This window comes from Poecilia reticulata, chromosome 23 (assembly GCF_904066995.2).
Source record: "Poecilia reticulata chromosome 23, P_reticulata-male-v2, whole genome shotgun sequence".
Lineage (NCBI taxonomy): Eukaryota > Metazoa > Chordata > Actinopteri > Cyprinodontiformes > Poeciliidae > Poecilia > Poecilia reticulata.
This window is the reverse complement of record NC_088852.1, coordinates 2098424-2117510: the sequence shown is the minus strand read 5'-3', so window position 1 is coordinate 2117510 and position 19087 is coordinate 2098424. Positions and strand designations below refer to the sequence as shown.

Below are 19087 nucleotides of genomic sequence, written 5' to 3'. Positions count from 1 at the left end.
GGAGAAGGAGAAGTGGGCCAACAGCTGCGTTCTGTTTTTATCACCTGGCTGTTTCTCAAACGTCCTACAAGCTGCTTCACTGAAGCTTCAACCTAATTTCAGCAGGATGTGATGGTTTCCTCCTGTGGCCCCGTGATGCTGCTGATCCACAAACCTACAAATGTAAACGCTCCATCAGCTGGGCTCAGACTACTTCCTGGAGAGGTTTAAGCTAAAGCGGAAAAGCTCTAAGTGCATAAACTAACTGATTATCCATTTTAAGACCTTTATTGAAGCAAGTTTCCAGTCTAAATCAATCCAAGGCAGAAAAACATCAGAGAAGCAGCTGTTACAGCCAATCAGTCTGGGAGGTTATAACCCCAACACTGCAAAAACACAAAATCTCACCAAGTATTTCCAATATTGTATTACACTTAAAGTATGACAAAACAAACTTACAAGCAACATTTCAGCTTGTTTTATGTAAAAAAAATCCTTAATATTGATGAAAAACTATTAGAAGTGACAAAATCTGCCTCTTAAACACGTTTCACACATTTTAAGTTAAAATGTCTCCACTACTTTTTCATCAATATGAAGAAACTGTTGACTTAATTCTAAGTTTGTTTTGTCTTATTTCAGGTGTAATAAGATGTTGGCACCAAAATACTTGGTAGGATTTTGTGTTTTTGCAGAGCAAACCCTGACAAGGTATCTGAAGGTTATTCACAACTGGAAGACAAAGATGTCTGCCAATCTTCCCAGGAATCAACGTTCCTGCAGGTTCAGCCCAGAGAATTGACCAAAAACCCAAGAGCTCCTCCTCAGGATTTAGTTAGCAGGTCAGAGGTGAAAGTTCATCAAATCACAGTTGGGAAATGACTGAATGACCTGAAGGAGACGGCAATAACCAACTAGAATGTACATCAAGATATCATCAGCATACTGGGTGATAATCACTTTAATGCTTTAGTTTACGGATCTAATTTAATTTTGTTGTTTCACTCAGAAAGCCACAGGATTGGTCAGATGGACGACAGCACCTGGCTGCTGGGAAACATCAACCAGACTGGCTACTTCCGCGTGAACTATGACCTCCAGAACTGGAAGCTGCTCATTCAGCAGCTCCACAACAACCCTCAGGTAAAGCTTCTCTGTTTGTCTGCTTTGATTTTTCTGAATTATTTCCAAATCCGATCACCAAATCAACTCATTTCCTGCTGTTTGCTCTCCTCTCCAGATCATTTCTGTTGGAAACAGAGCAGGTCTCATCGACGACGCCTTCAACCTGGCCAGGTGAGTCACATGACCTCAACCAGTTGGGTTGGAAGAACAAGCTGGTCAAAGTGCAAACAGTCCTGATAAGTTTTAATGATCTATCTTGTAGCTGAAAGACTTTTTGAGGTTTTGTCTCACCTTTGATCTTTTCGAGTTTTACCAAGAGCTCTGCACTTTTATTTGGCAGCGTCGTTTATCTGTCTGACCCCCTGCTGCTTAGTTTCACTTGGTTCTTGAGTCTCGGCTGAAAACTTCTTGGTTTTGTTGTTGCCACCGTTCTATGGACGGATGTTTCTCCTCATTTGTCCATTTTATTGTGCCGCTGACAGGATTTCTGATTTCTCATCTTGTTTTGTTGAAATGACACCATTTTTAAAGTGTCACAGCTTTTTTATACACCAGATAAAAAAACAAACGGTGAGAAACTGTAAGAAAGCGAAACTGTACCCTGGATACAGATTTAAAAACACAGTTTAATATCAGTGGGACTCGATAAAAGGAATCACTTTCATTTGAAAACGATATATCCACAAAATAAACAACACTTTCGGTTAAAAAACAAATTTTGCTGGTAAATTATTTCATAAATAGACATATGAGCTTAAAAAACAAAGATATTTGTTGTTTTTAAACTGTAATTTCGATTATTCAACCATCTGTGTTTCAGGAAACCCTGATCATTCATGGAGCTTCTTTAAAAATGTAGACGCTAACATTAGCATTAGCAACACGTTTAGCCTTGAAAGGCTAACTCCTTTTAGCACAACTTGAACACAACAACAGTCTTTTCCAGCGTCCAATCAGATCGTTTAAAAGCATAAATTAACCCGCAGTGGGACCAGAGAATCGGCTTTGTGTCTGTGGATGTCGGTTGTGCGTCAGATTTATGGACGTACCAGAAACAAATACAAAGGTTCCATCTTTGGACTTACGAATGTTTAAAAAAAGAAAGAAATTAATTGTGTTAACATTTTTAACACATTAAAATCAATATAAATAATTAATCAAAATAAACATGTTTAAAGTCCTCACCCAACAATATATATTCACATAATAATATTAGTTGTTTCGCATAAATACAACAGGATTTTAGCTCCTGAGACGTAGCAACGTGTGAAGCAGCTTCTTCAGCCGTGACTGTCTGCTGGGCAGCTATCAAGCCAGCAGCTTTTCTGTGACTTTATAGGCATAGAAACGAAACATTTCTCTGGTGAAGAGAGAGCTGAGCCAAAAAGCGAAGCTCTCGATTTACCGGTCGATCTACGTTCCCACCCTCATCTATGGTCATGAGCTTTGGGTCATGACCGAAAGAACGAGATCACGGGTACAAGCGGCCGAAATGGGTTTCCTCCTCCGCAGGGTGGCTGGGCTCTCCCTTAGAGAGAGAAGCTCGGTCATCCGGGAGGGACTCAGAGTAGAGCCGCTGCTCCTCCACGTCGAGAGGAGCCAGTTGAGGCTCGGGCATCTGGTCAGGATGCCTCCTGGACGCCTCCCTGGTGAGGTGTTCAGGTCCCACCGGGAGGAGGGGAGACCCAGGACACGCTGGAGGGACGATGTCTCTCTATGGCCTGGGAACGCCTTGGGGTTCCTGGAGGACCTGGAAGAGGCTGGGAGGGAAGTCTGGGCCTCCTGAAGCTGCTGACCCTGCGACCCGGGATGGATGGATGGATGGATGGATGGATGGATGGATGGATGGATGGATGGATGGATGGATGGATGGATGGATGGATGGATGGATGGATGGATGGATGGATGGATGGATTGGGTTCTCCTCAGCTGTGAACCATCATCAACGTTTCTCAGGAAATCACTGCTTGAACTGAAAAAATGAATTTGACGTCTTGAATTATTGGATTTATGAAATATAGAAACCTTTCACTGACTTCAGCTTCAGCCAGAGGAGCAGATCAGATAGAAACATGTGAATCGATTAATCGTGATTAATCGATTGTTAAAATAATTGCCAGTTAATTTAGTAATCGATTAATCGTTAATTTTTCAGACTCAAAAGAGAAAAACAATACAGTCAAAGCAGAAATTAAGCCAAAACTGGACAAAACACATAAACATTTTGAATTTAAGGTGAGAAACTTTTTGTCTGTAAAAATGTTCTAACTGGAACTCCATTTTTAATCACCTGGTTCAAATTCTGTAAAAAATAAAACCCAACTCATACTGAGCACCTTTTGCTTTACATTTATTAACCGCACAGTATGTAACTGTGATAAAATAAATCCGTTTTTTATTTGCTAAAACTGACACCATGTTGTGACAAAATGTTAAGAGAGAGATAAAAAAATCAAGTTCCCTGAGCTTTTATAGCGATCTGCAAACATGCACCATGCCCGGTTAAAAACAACCAATCAGAGTCAGGAGGAGGGTCTTAGCGCTGTCAATCATCCTCATGTACGCGCTGAGAAAATACCAACTAAGAACACTGTTTATCTGGCATCTTCAGTAGCTATGCTAGCTAGCCTTAGCTTTCACAACAAGATCTGCTCTCGGGAAGAAGTTGTAGCGTAGCAGAGTGAAAGGAGAGGGTGTGAACAGCGGGTACACCAGCATGATTAACAGCGCTAACCTCCTCCTCCTGGCTCTGATTGGTTGTTTCTGACTGACTGCTGTATTTCTGCAGCTTTAAGTGGTTAAAATAAAACAGCTTTTATCAGATTAGTCTGGATGGTTGCTGGACGGAGAGCTGCTGCAGTGCAGCAGGAGGATCTGGATCTGCTGCGCGGCAACGAACAGCCGACCTGCTCTGCATTCAGAGCCGATCCGGTCAGCGTGAGCAGAAAGTGAGCAGCCTGCCGGTTAATCTCCTGCAGCCGTCCCGCGTGTTCGGCCCGCGGCGCCGTGAGCGCCGTAACAGAAATCCAGGGTGACACCGGCTCTGTAACTCAATCCACTGCTGTCTCTGTTTCCTCCCCCTCACTCCGCCATCTGCGCTCTGTCATGTTGAATGAGCAGCAGCTCCAGACTACTGCGCTGTCATCCTCTGAGGATCCGCGCGCTGACGAGTTCCCATCTGCACTGAAAAAGGAGCTACATATCCATTAATATTCACCCTGACAGCTGAAGCAGCTTCCTCAGCCTGAATCTGTCACGACGGGAAGCGATCAGCCGCCGCCGCTCCGCAGCAACTTCCGTCAACTTTTTATCATTTATTTGTCTTAATGTTTTTTTAAAAAACTGAGAAACCTTTAACAGTTTTTGTCACCATGCATGAAATTCGCGTTATTGATGCTGTGAGGTTCAGGAACATCTGGAGAAATTCCTGCTGCATTAAAGCTGCATTTAATCCGTCAGACGCCAAGCGCTGCTGCCCGAAAATAAAAAACGGCCGTCAGCTTTTATCAGGGTTCATCTGTAACAATGGTCCAGTTTGGAAACCTGCAAAAAACTCTGACTTTAATCTAAAAGTTTTGACTTTCATCTCATGAATTCTACCTCAGATTTTAATCTAAATTCCAAATTTAATCCCAGAATTTTAGTTTTGAATTTTGACTTTTTTTACTTCAACTGTATTGAACGTAGCATAATAAAGCAATAAAACATGTTATGTGCTGAGCAAAACAAATTTAAACAAAACTGCAATGAAATATATTCACGTGTTAAAGGAGCTGCTGGAATCGGAGGAAACCAGATTTCTCACTTCAGTCTCAGAATAAAAAAATTTTCCCACAAAATTCAGATTTTTGCTCAGAATTGAAACTGAGAACCAGAATCAGAATAATTTAAATCGTTTCCGCTCCATCAGTAAAATCTGGTCTTAAAAACAAACTGGAGAGGATTTCCATTATTATGATGTCATTTCCTCACCAGGGCTGCTTCATTCTACACCTGCTTCACTGTTTTGGTGAATTTCTGTCGCCTCCTACAGGCCTGGTGGAGGTACTGCATCGTTCTGCATCACAAAGCTACACGTTACCAGCATCGTTTAGATTTTATCACGTTTGTTGTTAATTTTTATAAATGGACTAAATTGTGGCTTGTGTCGTTTTTCCAACCCTTTTAAAATGTGAGAACAATAATTTACCTGCAGAAGAGTTAAACTCTGGGAGCCGCTGCGTCTTACTGACATCATGGTTCCTCTGCATGTTTTCCTCCTGGACATTATTTTATTTTATTTACCAGAAGTTTTCCTTGTAGATTTAATCTGGGCTGAAGTTTGGGAGCTGGATTTGTGTTTATTGTACTTATTGATCCCAGAGAATTATTTCCACCCTTTAATAGATCACTTCACCTAATTTAAACTTCTGATAAAGTGGATTAATGAAACTCCTGCCAGCTGGTGATGAATTTCAGCTGAAACAGATGAGATCCACTCCATCCTTGTTAGGACCGCCTGCTTAGCCCATTTAAGCCGCAAAAATACTTCTTGTTTACGAAGATGTTATTTCAGCATTTCTGCTCAGTGAATTGATTACGCCTGGAAGGACATTTAATCTCAGGATTAATTTCAGTCATGCTGATTCTCCTCTCGTTCACACTTCGATTGACTGAGAACAGGAGCAATAAATGCCAATTGGTGGCAGTGTGTGTGTGTTAGCGTGCTGGTGTGTGTGTGAAGCTGGTCCTGCAGTAATAAATGACTGTGTCTGTTTGACTCTGTGCTTAAACAGTGATGGATGTCGCCTCCCTTTGTGTGTGTCTGTGTGTGTGCGATCACAGCCGTCCCTTGTTGGCTCTCCACTGAGCCTTGCTAATAGCTAATGGACAAACAATTAACTGGCCCTTAACAATGTTAAAGAGTTAATGAGCTCATTAAGACGACAACGCTGGGAGAGAGACCCAAACGGAGACAACAACTGGGAGGGAAAATTAAAAATCTACCTGCTAATCTCCTCAGCTTCCTCCACTTCTCAACGGATCCAGAGAGCCGCTGCTCTGCTGTGGAGGTGAAACTGCTCTTTAAAAGCAAAATGCATTTCTGATTTCCTCCCAGACATTTAACCCTGTAGCTTCTCACCAGAGAGTTGGTGGCTCTGACGTCTACAGTGGAAAAACTGATGTAAAAACCCTGCAGAGAAAAATACTTCTGCTGCAAATGTGGCTCCCTAATCCACACACTAATGAAAACTGTTAGACATTTATCTAAGTGCTGCTTTAGATCATGACACAGACGAGTCCCTGAAAGGAAACTGTGAGCTAATTAAACAGGTTTTACGATGTATGACGCAACGAGTATCCTGAATGTTCCAGAAAATGTCAGGAAATGAAAATATAAAAGGACTCAAAAAACTGTCTAGATTCTGGAAAATCCAGGCAAACATCTTCTGAGTCCTGGAAAGTAAGACCACAAGTAAAGTTCCTGAATGTAACTCTGGAAAAATCTAGAAAAGAAACAGTAACTTATGAAAATAACAAGTTTTAGAAAGGACCAGAAAACATGTCTGTTCTGAAACGAGGCAACAAAAAAATACCGGTTTCCAAAAAGCAATGTTTGGTTCTGGACAAAGTAGAAAAAGTAATCTGGTGCATCTGCAAGTCAAAAATGTTTGATTTTTAAAACTTGGGGTTTTCTAAGAAATTTACAAATGTTCAACCTCTAAAATATTAAAGTTTTTAAAAAAAAATGGTTTTCTAGAATATTTCAGAGATTAATTACAAAATTTCAGATAGTTTTGTTTTTTTTACTGTGGCTCTAATTTGCTGTCGTAAGAAAATAACCTGAAGGTAAAAAACTTTACCTTCAGGTTACATTCTACATTCTAGAAAGTAACCCAATAGTTCTGGGAAGTTCTGGCAAGTACGAAAACATAACTGGTAAGTTTTTTAATTAACCATCTAGGAAGTGAACTGATGGTTCTGGGGAAAGTACCCTGTAAGTTCTGGAAAGTACCAAAACATGGAAGTTCTTAAACAGAAAGTACCAGAACGTACCTTTTATATTCTAGAAAGTAACCTGATAGTTCTGGAAAAGTATCCTTTAAATTGTGAAAATTATTTTAAAATGCAACTTGTAAGTTCTGAAATTAACCTTGTAAGCTCTGGGAAAGTACCACAACACACGTCGTACATCGTAGAAATAACCTGATTATTCTCAAAAGTTCTAGAAAGTACAAAAAATAACCAGTAAGTTTTTTAATTAGCTTTTCAAGCTCTAAGACGGTACTAGTCCGTGCCTTGTATATTCTAGAAAGTAACCTGATAGCTCTGGGAAAGTATTCTGGAACTTCTGGAAAGTACCAAGGAACATGTCAGTTCTCAGATTAAGGAACACAAACCCAGACCGTGACGCTCGTCCTGATGACTTCCCAGAGTTTGGTTGACGCTGTCGTCCTCCTGTCTCCGGTTCAAACCGGTTCATGTAGTTTTGAAGCGTCAACATGTCCGTCTCTTATCTCACGTTCAGTTTGAGGAGAGTGTGAATGCTAATATGGACAGATAGATGATGGATGGAGTTTGATAAAAATGGAAAACGCTGAGGGGACGAGTACAGGAAAGAAAACAGATAAACGGTCGACTGACGTTGCCATGGTTACCGCCACATCTCGCTCTCTCTGTCTCTCTCCTGGTTCTTTCATGTAAAATCTTGTCAGCGTTTTGGATCGTTTTGAACCAGAAGTCTCTCTGCAGACCGGATGGATTATGGAAATGCGTCGGAGCCCAGGTGCATGATGGGTCCTGGCGACGATACGAGGCAGATTATGGAAATGTGATGGGTTGGAATCGAGGGGTTTCTCTGCTGCTCGGAGACTTGGAGCGTCTTATCTCCGACAGATTAACTTTCGGTGGACGTCAGAGTGTCGGCGTGTCCCTGAACATTTGAGTCAAGTGTTTGTGTGGATCTGTAGAATGAAAACCTCTCCCCCTCTCTGAAGATGTCTGAACCTCGTGAGTATACGTTCCCTGCTCAACCACAGGCCCCCATCGATATTCATGAGGTTCAGGCTGAAGGTTGAAGCAGGAAGCAGGTACCAAACCAGCAGGAATGTTAACAAACGCACACAGAGAGCTCGTTGCTATGCGCCAGGTTGTGGATGTGGCTCGGCCTGCCTAATGGCTGCTGTGGCATTTAGAGGCCAACTTTCCCTCAACTTGTTTCTGTGTTGAGCTATTCTGAGGATCACTCCTGAGAGTTGGAATGAAGAGCGAGTCTGCACCGCAGAATCTGACTTTACATTGATTTAATGACCCTGAATGCGCCTCGGTGAGTCCCAAACATCCTCAGCAGCAGTTTAAAGAGAGTAGAGGAGGGTTATTAGAGAAAACCAGAAATTTTAGACAAGATGATTGTTACGGCCTCTGTGTTGTGTTTGGCTATGAATAACAAGAATAATATTGTTTAGTGCAATTATTAACAGAAGTGAACAACTTGGATCAAATTCCGGTCAGATCGGAGTTCACTGACCTGTTGCATTGTGACGTCACACCAGGTCAAAAAGCTGCTAGCGGACGATGACTAGCATTGGGTTTAGCTGCTAAGTTGTCAATATGACGCGCTAAATCTTAAATGTACACCAGACATATAAATAAAAAATGAAAACAGAGCTTTGCTACGACCGCGAGAAAACAAGGTCAGGAAAAAGGTTTTGGAAAAAAGAGAGAGAGAAGTAGTTCAGTTATGCTAACTTGACTTTGACGATCTTGGCATGTAGATGTGCTGTGAAATTTGACTCAGTTACGAAAATAAGGAAATCACATAATCTAGCTAATAGCAGCAGTAGCTACGCTACCACAGAGACGGCTTGTTAAACAAAACTGTAACAGACTGAATGTTCTGTTCTTTGTGTTTGAAATGTTTGAGTGTTTTTTTTGTTTTTTTTTTGGTGTTGATCCGTGCAACATATAACGGTGTTGTTGCCAGTTGCCATGGCAACGAGCCTGCCTGTGTGACACAGAGAGGGAGAAAAAAGTGGCTTTGAGTTATTCTTCCTGCATTATTTTTCCCTTTGCTGTGACACGCTGCACCAAACCAATAAAACCTTCATCTCCAGGATCATAGCGGTTCTGTTCTACTGCCGCTGTGGATGGCGAGTAAAAGGACGATCTGTTTGCCCTCCAGCGTTGTTTACATTGTTTCCCGATGTAAACAACAACATTCAGGCGTCTATAAGTTAAATTAGAGCCAAACATTTGGTAGTAATGGACACCAAGTTACACCAACTTGCTTTCTGTTGATTGGGTCAAATATGGACGTATGGACTTTTCAAAATAAAACGTTCTACTTCCTGTTGTCCGGGGCTTCGGTGTCATTAATGTTGACACCAGTGTTTTTAGATCTGAAGATGGTGGGAGGGAAACTCAGGTGTGTTCATGAAGGGTCCGTCTCTCTGGCTGAGCCTGTGGACCGGTGATGTTCTGGTCTCCGTCCTGACTCCCCCCCTCCCACACTCAGGGCGGGGTACCTCCCACAGGGCGTTCCCCTGCAGCTGATTGGCTACCTGCCGGAGGAGACGTCCTTCCTGCCGTGGCACGCCGCCAGCCGGGCGCTGTACCAGCTGGACAAACTGTTGGACCGCACAGACGACTACAGGCTGTTCAGCGTAAACAACCGATCCATCATGATCCATCTGAGCTCCACGATGGGCCGCTGGTGCTGACCCAGTCTGTGTGTGTGTCCAGGACTACGTGCTGAAGCAGGTGGCGTCCCGGTACCATCAGATGGGCTGGCCGACAAACGGACCGGGAACAGAGGGAAACATCCTGCAGGCGTCGTACCAGACTGAGTAAGAGGAGCGGTTCTGGTCAGCCGGGTCCGATCGCGAGTCACTCTGTTTAAAACTTTAACGTGTTACTATTAGCACTAAAACTGCTTCAATCAGGGTGTATGTATACTTATGACCCGGTGTGGGTCGGAGTAAATCCTGAGTAAATTAATTTACATGTTAGTTATAATTATTCCATCTTGGAAACAAAACGGCTTAAACAAATCCTGACTGAAGGTCACAGTAGAGCCGCTTCATTTTCTCTGCAGAAGAAGAAATATCTGACAGATATTTGGAAATTCTCCAGATTCAGTTTTTTCTCTCGGCTTTTTCCCCGAGTCGATTAAATAAGAAACTCGTCTCTTCGCCTCATTAGCAGGGAGAGTGATGGTCACTCCGGTGGAGTCCAGATTAAATCCTCCGTCTCTGCTATTGGTTGAATGTCTTCCTGTTTCCTCCAGGGAGCTGCAGCGGGAGCTCATCATGCTGGCCTGCAGCTTCGGGAACAAGCAGTGCCACCGCCAGGCCGTCGCCTACATCTCCGACTGGATCTCCAGCAACAAGAACAGGTGCAGCACACACTTTTCTGAGGCGTACCTGAATGCAACGTGGCTACATTAAACCTTAAACTTTAGTCCAGGTGTGTCCAACTCGAGGCCCGGGTCACATGAATGAAACCTTTAACCGTTTACCTGCTTAAATAACATTGCATCAGTCAAATCAAAGCTGTTTTTATCTGTAAACTACGATCATGAAAAATCAGCAGACCCAGACTTTTTTGCAAAAATAATAAATTTAGAATTTTCTGTAAATTTCCAACCAAAACAGTCAAAAGCTTTGGGTTTATGTGATGCTGACTCCCACCTACAGGGGGCAGTATTTAATTCTACTACACTGCTTCGTCAGCTTTGCCTGAGTTTAGTTATAGTCGAACAAAAACTCACATTTACCGTCATACATAAGTGTAAATATTGAAAGATATTTTACAAATATTTCTAAATTAGCTCCTCAAATCAGCTATTTAGATTGTAAAAAAAAAATCACAAAATATTATTTAATTTTAAGTACTTATCAGATGCACAAACAGCCATTTATTAATGTTTTGACAGTTTTTATCAATACATTCTGGCACAACCGGCCCTTTAAGAACAATCATGATCCTGATTTATCCCAAAATGAGTTTGACATCCCTGCAAGTCAAATAAGATCTGAAAACACAACAAACATCCGTCAGCCATCTCTGATCATCGATTTGGTCACATGATCCCGTCTGTCTTCTCCTGTGTTTCCATCGAAGTTTATTTGTGTCTCGTCCGTGTTCGCTCCCTCCGGGTTCCTAACGAGATCTGTGAAATTAAATTTCAAACGGCAAATTAAATAGAAACAGATGCTTGAGTTCTGTGGAGGACAGCGGGGAGCTGATGATGAGAGGCTTCCTTAAATAATACAACCCAGAAGAAAACGGTCTGACTTCATTAAGCAACGTTTAGGAATGAATATTTATCATCTGGGTTGTTTTACACGTCAGGATTCTATCTAAAATAATGACGCCTGTTGTGATAAAACCCAATAATAAACTCTTAAGATGTAAATAAACAGTTATTTCCCTAAAATAGAATATGGACCATCTTTACAAACTGATGAGTTCCTCCAGGATTTTGTGATTTTTAGGTATGAAAATCAATAATATGTTCAGCAAGTGAAGAAATATTTTCCTTTTTTGCGCAATATCTTGCCAAAAATTTGACTTCAACTTAGGCTGACGCAGCAGCAGAAGTACTAAATACTGCCACCTGCAGGTGGGAGTTGGCATCACTTAATCCTAATATTTTTGGAAAACTTGCAATAAACTCACAATGATGCGTTAGCGCAGATCTGGATAGACTTGATTAACAAAACTATAACTGCTTTGATGTGATTTATAAAATATGTTGTTAATATATAACATTAAATACATATTTTTAAAACTTTCTGTTTAGTAAGCAGTTTCCCAACTGGAACCTTTACATTTATGCGTTTCTGCTACGCCCGTTAAATCTGATGCACAATCATCAACATTTGTTTTTAAATGAAATCGATGTGATTGGATTGGATTGTTCCAGTTGTGCTAATGAGAGTTAGCCTAAAATAGCATCTCAGTGATAAACATGTAGCACCGAGTAACAGATGAGAACAATAAATATCTGTGGTTTTGAGATCTGTTCAATAACTCGGTATGAAGTTTGGGGTTTTATTTTGTTGGTAGTTTTCTATTACAATTACATACGCTGAAATTATCCAAATTCCACCAATAAATTAAGCTTTTTCTTTTAAAATTTGTCATTTTGGAAATATTTTATCCATGTTGATGGAAAAGTGACGAATAATTCCACATTCATTCAGGATTAGTTTTTCCAAAGGGTGAGTTTTAATCCCATCTGCAGTCCTTCTGTCTGTGAGTATTTTTAAATCCCAAACATTTGTTTTATTATCAGAATCCAATAATTAAAGCCTTGACAGAGAAGAGCTAATCTGACCCCAGCCTGCTCCAATCAGAACTAAATATTGGCTTTTATTTTCTCAGAGGAGTCGCACCTGAATATAAAACCACAAAGACCAGAACAGGGACAGAGTAATTACTGCAGAGAGCAGTATATGGAATATTAATCAAACCACAGTGGGGATTCATTGTAAATTAAATGGCTGTAAGAAGATCTTTGTTGAAGTTATCTTGGTGACAAATGGATGGATTAAACTTGTAACGGGGTTACAGGCACCAATAAACTGCTTCACCTCAATTAACCTCCTTTTCTCCACTATTTTATGAATTATACCCAGCATTTCTAAAGAAAATGAGTCTGGCTTTAAATTTATGCCTTTTAATGCAGAAAGGTTTAGCTGCTGTTTAATCTGTGGCCTCGTTTCACAGCCGTGCCTGTAGGGGGCGACAGCGCGCTGTCCAACTACTATCCGTCCAACTACTCTTCCTAAAGCACTTTGAAAATGAAAGAAGTTGAGAAAAGTACCGGAGTTTCTTTGTGTTCGTCACTCTGAGTTTTGCTCCACATTTTAGATTATTTAGTTATTTTCCTTCTCAGTAAAACTGATTAATTTTTGCGTTTCCAATGTATCAGAACATGAAAAAAGGTCCTGGGGTTGTGAATATTTTTACAAAGCTCAATAATAGTTAACAAATTAGACCGCTGAGGTCTGCAGCAGAGCATAAATATTGGCTTAGACCCCTCTTCCAGCAGCAGCAGCATGTCTAATCAGGTTACAGGAAATGGAGGTACACCCACTGAACATGGAGATTAAATTATCTGCTACAGTTGTGTGAAAGCATCAACGCACGTTTCACTGTCAGTCAGTGAGGGATGGATTTACTGAGAGCACTAATTCCTGATCATTTCATTGTTCTGACGTTAATCGGCTCTGGTTAATTGTCGCTTATCTCCAGTAGTTTTTCACATAAACAGCAACTGGATCCAACTGGTAACCAAACTACCAGTGATGCCCAGGAAACAACTGGAGCTGGATCCAAACTGGATCAACAACAGACCAGTGATCCCAGATAGCAACAGAATGACTGAGAAAGACAACAGTCAGTGTTTGGAAGGGCCTAGTCAAAGCCCACATGATGTGGTTGGACATTCAAAGATGAGTGTCTGCAAAACCCAAAGAAAAAACGTTTCCATTTTCCTCCACGACGACGGGAGAGATTACGGCCGACTGTTTATGAAGTCATAATATCATGAGAATCAATTTGTAATTTAAGGACTTTATTAATATTTGTTTCATTTTTTGGCCCTTTTACTTTGTCATAAACCAAATTAATCTGACAGAAAACAGCTTTTTGCTCCTGAAGGAGGTTTAAAACTTCATGTCTGAGTCCGTCTGCTGAAACAAGTCTCTCCTGAAGTATCTCAACCTTTAACCTTTAACTAGGCCGCTGTTTTTCTGCCCGATCAGTTAAATGTTTCATCAGCAGTTCTGGGGAACGCCAGAGTGACACTTACTCTGCAGAATCCCACAGACAGAGCGACGGACGGAGCGAGCAGATGGTGCAGAGGCATGTTTACTGTCAGAGTGGGAGTTTGATGCAGAGGAAGGACGAGATATTTCAGGAAAAATAGCTTCAGGACCCGAAACATCCTCTGCAGACTGCAGCGCACACACCGACTCAGAGAGAGGAAGCTAATGGCATCAGAGCCATCTGGAGGGAGACGCGGCGCACTGAGAACAAGAAAACGTCACGTTATCGCTCTGAAGTTTTATCAGAGGCGGGACGGACATTCAGGAACAGGTTAAAGCCGAAGGAGGCGGAGCTTAGCGTTGGCAGCTGCTGTCATGGAGGAACACTTTCTGCCTCCGTCAGCAGGAATGTGTTTGTGTTGCTCTTAAGTGGAGCATCTCTAAAAAGATTTCCCAGGTCGGTAAATAATGCAATTGTCCCTGGATCACTCACTAACACACACACACACACACACAGACAGACACACTCTGGTTTGTCTTTCTGCCTGCATTAGGAGTGTGTATTGACTTACATTCATTTTACACTTCAAAAAAGCCAGGACTAAGCGAATTTTCCCCCTCGTACTGGACATAATTTCCACTGTAGAAGACGTAATTTGTTAAAAACTTTATGAAACATTTTATCCTGTTTGACGTTTTACAAACAAACAAGGAAGTTAATCCAGTTTTTGTCGTTTATTGATCTTTCTGAAGTTACAGCAGCTGCAGTGCGTCACAGCAAAGGAAAAATAAGACTGAAAAAAGGGCAAAGAACAACTAAAATCGACTCGTATCTTTTGTTTTTCTCGCCGTCTGTGTTAGCTTTACTCCCAGTGGACACCCGTTACCATGGCAACCCAATGACAACAACTTACATTTAAGTTGGCAAGAAGGGAAGCAGAGATAACTGACCAAGATGACCACCGAACGCCTCCCACGCTGCAAAGAAACTGTCATTTTGGTGTACTGTAGTTTTTAGTGCAAATATCTTGGTACACTTTAAAAAAACGACAAAAACTAACTTACACGTAACTTTTCAGCAACATACAGGAGCTTTTTAACAATAAATAATTCCTCAACATTAACGAGAAAGCATTATTTCCACTGGCTGATAAATTCACATGTAATATGTGAAAATTGTTTTGTCACAAGTGAAATTTGCATCATTCTTCAACTACAGTCAGGGGCCATATAAACATATTCCAAGTGCCACAACTGGCCCATGAGCCGCACTTTGGACCCCCCTGTTCTAAACAGTAATCCTAAAACATAAGGTTCTGTACTTTGGTCCCTATATGACCAACCGGTCTTAAGGAGGTTGGTCATTATACCAGAAAAGGTACTAAATCAGTAACATAAACAACAACACACACACACACACACACACACACACACACACTGTTCAGCAGTTTACTATGTGATTTTGCAGTCAGAAGAGCTCACTTAGTTTTGCTCTCTGACCATTTAGGTCAGTTTCACAGTGTGAAAGAAATGAATATAATTTCATTTTACTGAGGATCCAGTTTGTGTGTGTGTGTGTGTGTGTGTGTGTGTGTGTGTGTTTATACCTGTCTATGTAACCAAATAAGGACCTTTTCTGGTGTAATGACCAACCAAACGGGGACGAAAACCACAGCGGACCCCTTTTTAAAGGTTAAGTTTAGACGTATACTGTGAATTACGTTTTTGTTAAAAGGGGGACTATTATGCAAAATTCACATTTTGCTGTTTTATTCTTCTCTTTGGGTCTCAACTGTTTCCTAAAACAGACTAAACTCTTTAAAAATACATCCAACCATTTTCTGGCTGTAATTTAATGCCAGGTGTCTGGAAAACAAACCATTTCAAAAACCTCCTTATTGTTAAGCCACAAATCAGCAGAAACTGTGCCATTACCTAGCAACCCCAACCAAGCCCAGCCTGTTACCTAGCAACCCCAGCAGCGTTTCAGAACATTTGGTCAGCTGGTTCAATGGCCACTGGAAAAGTCAAGTGTTTACCATCCAGATTCCACTTGCTAAAATCTCAATGGTTGTGCAGGAGGCTCCACTTCTGCTTCTTAAAGATGTAAAGATGTATAATTGCACATCGGTTTGCAGCCATTTTTCCGTGCGAGTGTAAATGTTGAGTTGTGGATATGCTGTGATGAGCAGCATATGAACGGCTCATTCTGAAAGGAGCTGCTGTCAGTCAACACATCCGCTCCACATCCCAGTTCACTCCGTTGAAGTGTTTACTGGGAATAATAAAACTGCCAAAAGCCACAGATGGGAAGCAAACATGAATATAATGAGGCTGCAGATTTGCCAGTCCTGATTTTGATTACTCTCATTTTCGCATGCAGTTTTTCTTTTTGTGTTAAAGAGAAACATCTATTTTGAAACAATTCTGGATTTTTAAAAATCAAAAATTTCCCCCAGTCAGAGTTTGGCACAGATTTTAACGAGCATAAAAGTGAAATGGTGTGAATTTTCTGAATTTTGACAGATGTGTTGAGTGTCTCTTCATAAATATCCAATTTTACCAAGTCGTTTTGGTGCAAATATCTTAATATAATTGAAATAAGACTGAACTAACTTAGAAGTAACTTTCCACAAATACATAGGAGGTTGTTTTAAGTCAATAATTCCTTAGTATCAATAAATATCTACCAGTTAAACTGGCACATTATTTCCTTTATAGCAAGATGTTTTTCCCATGTTATAATAAAATAATCTGCCAGTGGAACTGGCACTTTTTTATTGATAAGGAATCATTTACTTCAACTCCTATATCTTGGTGAAAAGTTACTTTTGTCTTATTCAAAGTCAACTAGTATATTTGCACAATAAACTAGATAAAAAAGCAGTTTTTTGCAGTGTAAGGTGTGTTTTTCATGTCCAGCTGAAGGTTTTTCAGAGCAGCTTCCTGCTGAAAGGGAAATTAGCACCCAGAAAGTGTTGGGGTTAATCCAGAGGAAGCTTCTTATCGGGGCTTTTGGATTCATTACGTTTCCTGCTCATCCCTCACCAGTTAAATCCAGCCCTTATCAACACGCTTTACATTTCCCATGTCTGAACTCTCTTCGTTTTTTTATTCTCATCCCGTCTGCAGGATTCCTCCCAACATCCGGGACATCGTTTACTGCACCGGGGTCAGCCTGATGGACGAGGACGTGTGGGAGTTTATCTGGATGAAGTTTCACTCCACCAGCGCCGTCTCAGAGAAGAAGATCCTGCTGGAGGCGCTGACCTGCTCCGACAACACCTTCCTCCTCAACAGGTCACTGCACCTGGAACAGGAAGGGGTTAAAGCCTGATCAATGCGATCGATCAGAGATCGCGATTCATTCTGGGAATTTTCTGAGATTAAACTCCAGATTTCAGTTTTTCTTGGCGAATTCTGAGATTATTCTCTACATTTGTGACGTTTTTTTTTTGCTAAATTTTGATATTTAAGTTTTTCTCATGCAAATTTTTAACTTTTGCAACTCAGAAGTTTCTGATTCTTATTACTCTAATCTGACTTCTTTTTCCAGTAACGAGTAAATCTCTAAGCGCTTCTACATCAATCATTTCATCACTTCATTTAAATGAGGTGAAAGGTCAAGCTCTTGTCCTGTGATATTCTGGCTGAAGGTGGTGCAAAGTGAATGAAAGTTGGTGAAAATGTGAGCTTAAAGCAGAGGAAAGCAGCTTTGGCTGCGTCTGTGGGAACATCAGTGTGTTTATCAGCCGTTAGCTGCAGCTATTGTGTTCAGAAATATGTGGAAGATGGATGTTACACACTCAGAGCCGGGCTGTTGCATGAATGTGTGTGTGTGTGCAGGTAAACCTTATCCAATAAGCCACACACACACACACACGCAGGAGTCGACATGCGAAGCTGTGAAGCTCCCTGATTGGTCACAGAGGAAATGGTTTCAGCACAGAGGGATTGTGGGAAAGGAGAGGAAATTGATTTCAGGGTTTAATGAAACGGCAGCAGAAACCAAACCAACAGGAAAACACAGAAATGGGAAAAAGCAAAGTGAAAGAAAACTCTGAACTTTTTCCCTCCCACATCTAAAAAAAAAACATGCTGCTTCTTGTGTTTGTGAAATATTTCTGTCAGTCAGCTGCAGCCTGCAGGAATCAGATCACTGTAGCTCAGGTGTGTCCTTCCAGGAAGTGATTTTTGGTTGACAGGAACAGCGAGTGGAGGGACTCCCAACAACACGGCGAGAAAATATCAATTTCCATCAAACCACCTGACCTTTTCCTGCCTCAGCTCCACGTTTGTGTGGCTGAAGGTCACAGAGTCTCTGCCAAAGTGACCAAAGTCTTTATTTCCTGCAGCGTAGGAGGCGTGCTCTTCTTTTTGGGAAATGAAATCGGGGGGAGGTCATGGCTGAGTGCAGATGGAAAACTGTTCTGAATCAGAGAAATTCTCTCCGATCAAGATGCTTTTCAGAAACAGACTCTGAACTGAACTGCAGGGGAAGAAGATCATCAACTAACTGTTGATTCTTCATCAACAAACTGTTGATTCTGCATCAACTAACTGTTGATTCTTCACCAACTAACTGTTGATTCTTCATCAACTAACTGTTGATTCTGCACAGTAACTACACCTTACAACTCATATAGAGTCAGTTTAAACTTTGGTTTAAAAGTTCACTGCGTTTATAACGTGAAACTGAATAACAATCTCTTTAGAGTTTGAAGAATTTTTAAATATTTAAAGGTATTTTCAGGGTGACGGCTGACGATTATTTTAGAAATTGATTATTCTGACAATTAATCGATTAGTCGGATGAAGAAATTGGCCCATTCTGCTGATGTTTTTGTACAATTTTGTCTTATTTACGGCTGTTTTGTTTCTGAGTTTATCCTCCAGTTAACGATTCATCGATCGCTAAATTATTAGTTAAGATGAATCATTAAGGCCTAGTTTAGATTAGGTAAGTAATGAAACCTTTTTATTGAATATTTAAAAAAATACTTTGATATTTACTCTTAAATTTAAATGTATGTATATTTTGTATAGATTTGGCCTAATTGTGTTGTTTTTTCAACAAATTGCCTTTTTTCAGTGTATATCCTCCAATTATCAGTTAATTGGTCACTAAATTAGTAGACGATTATTTCAATAATTGAAATCATGAAAAATTAAATTAATCATTAAAGCCCTACTTTAGATTTGATCAGTAATTAAATAAATACTTAAAC

General features: G+C 40.8%; 1 protein-coding gene and 1 long non-coding RNA gene across 3 annotated transcripts in view; one reads left to right on the top strand and one right to left on the bottom strand.

Moving 5' to 3' along the window:
- LOC103459315 (thyrotropin-releasing hormone-degrading ectoenzyme) overlaps window positions 1-19087 on the top strand; it is a 174294-nt gene that overhangs the window by 146625 nt on the left and 8582 nt on the right. For both annotated transcript variants that reach the window (XM_008400786.3, XM_081603849.1), the window contains 6 exons: window positions 989-1122; window positions 1220-1275; window positions 9599-9746; window positions 9826-9929; window positions 10370-10477; window positions 16992-17159. In XM_008400786.3, coding sequence (XP_008399008.2) covers window positions 989-1122; window positions 1220-1275; window positions 9599-9746; window positions 9826-9929; window positions 10370-10477; window positions 16992-17159 — 718 coding nt within the window. The remainder of the gene's footprint in view (window positions 1-988; window positions 1123-1219; window positions 1276-9598; window positions 9747-9825; window positions 9930-10369; window positions 10478-16991; window positions 17160-19087) is intronic.
- LOC108165883 (uncharacterized) lies at window positions 6880-7416 on the bottom strand. The gene is made up of 2 exons (XR_001776217.2): window positions 6959-7416; window positions 6880-6927 (listed from the first exon to the last, which is right to left on the bottom strand). It is a non-coding gene; the product is annotated as an uncharacterized LOC108165883 (long non-coding RNA).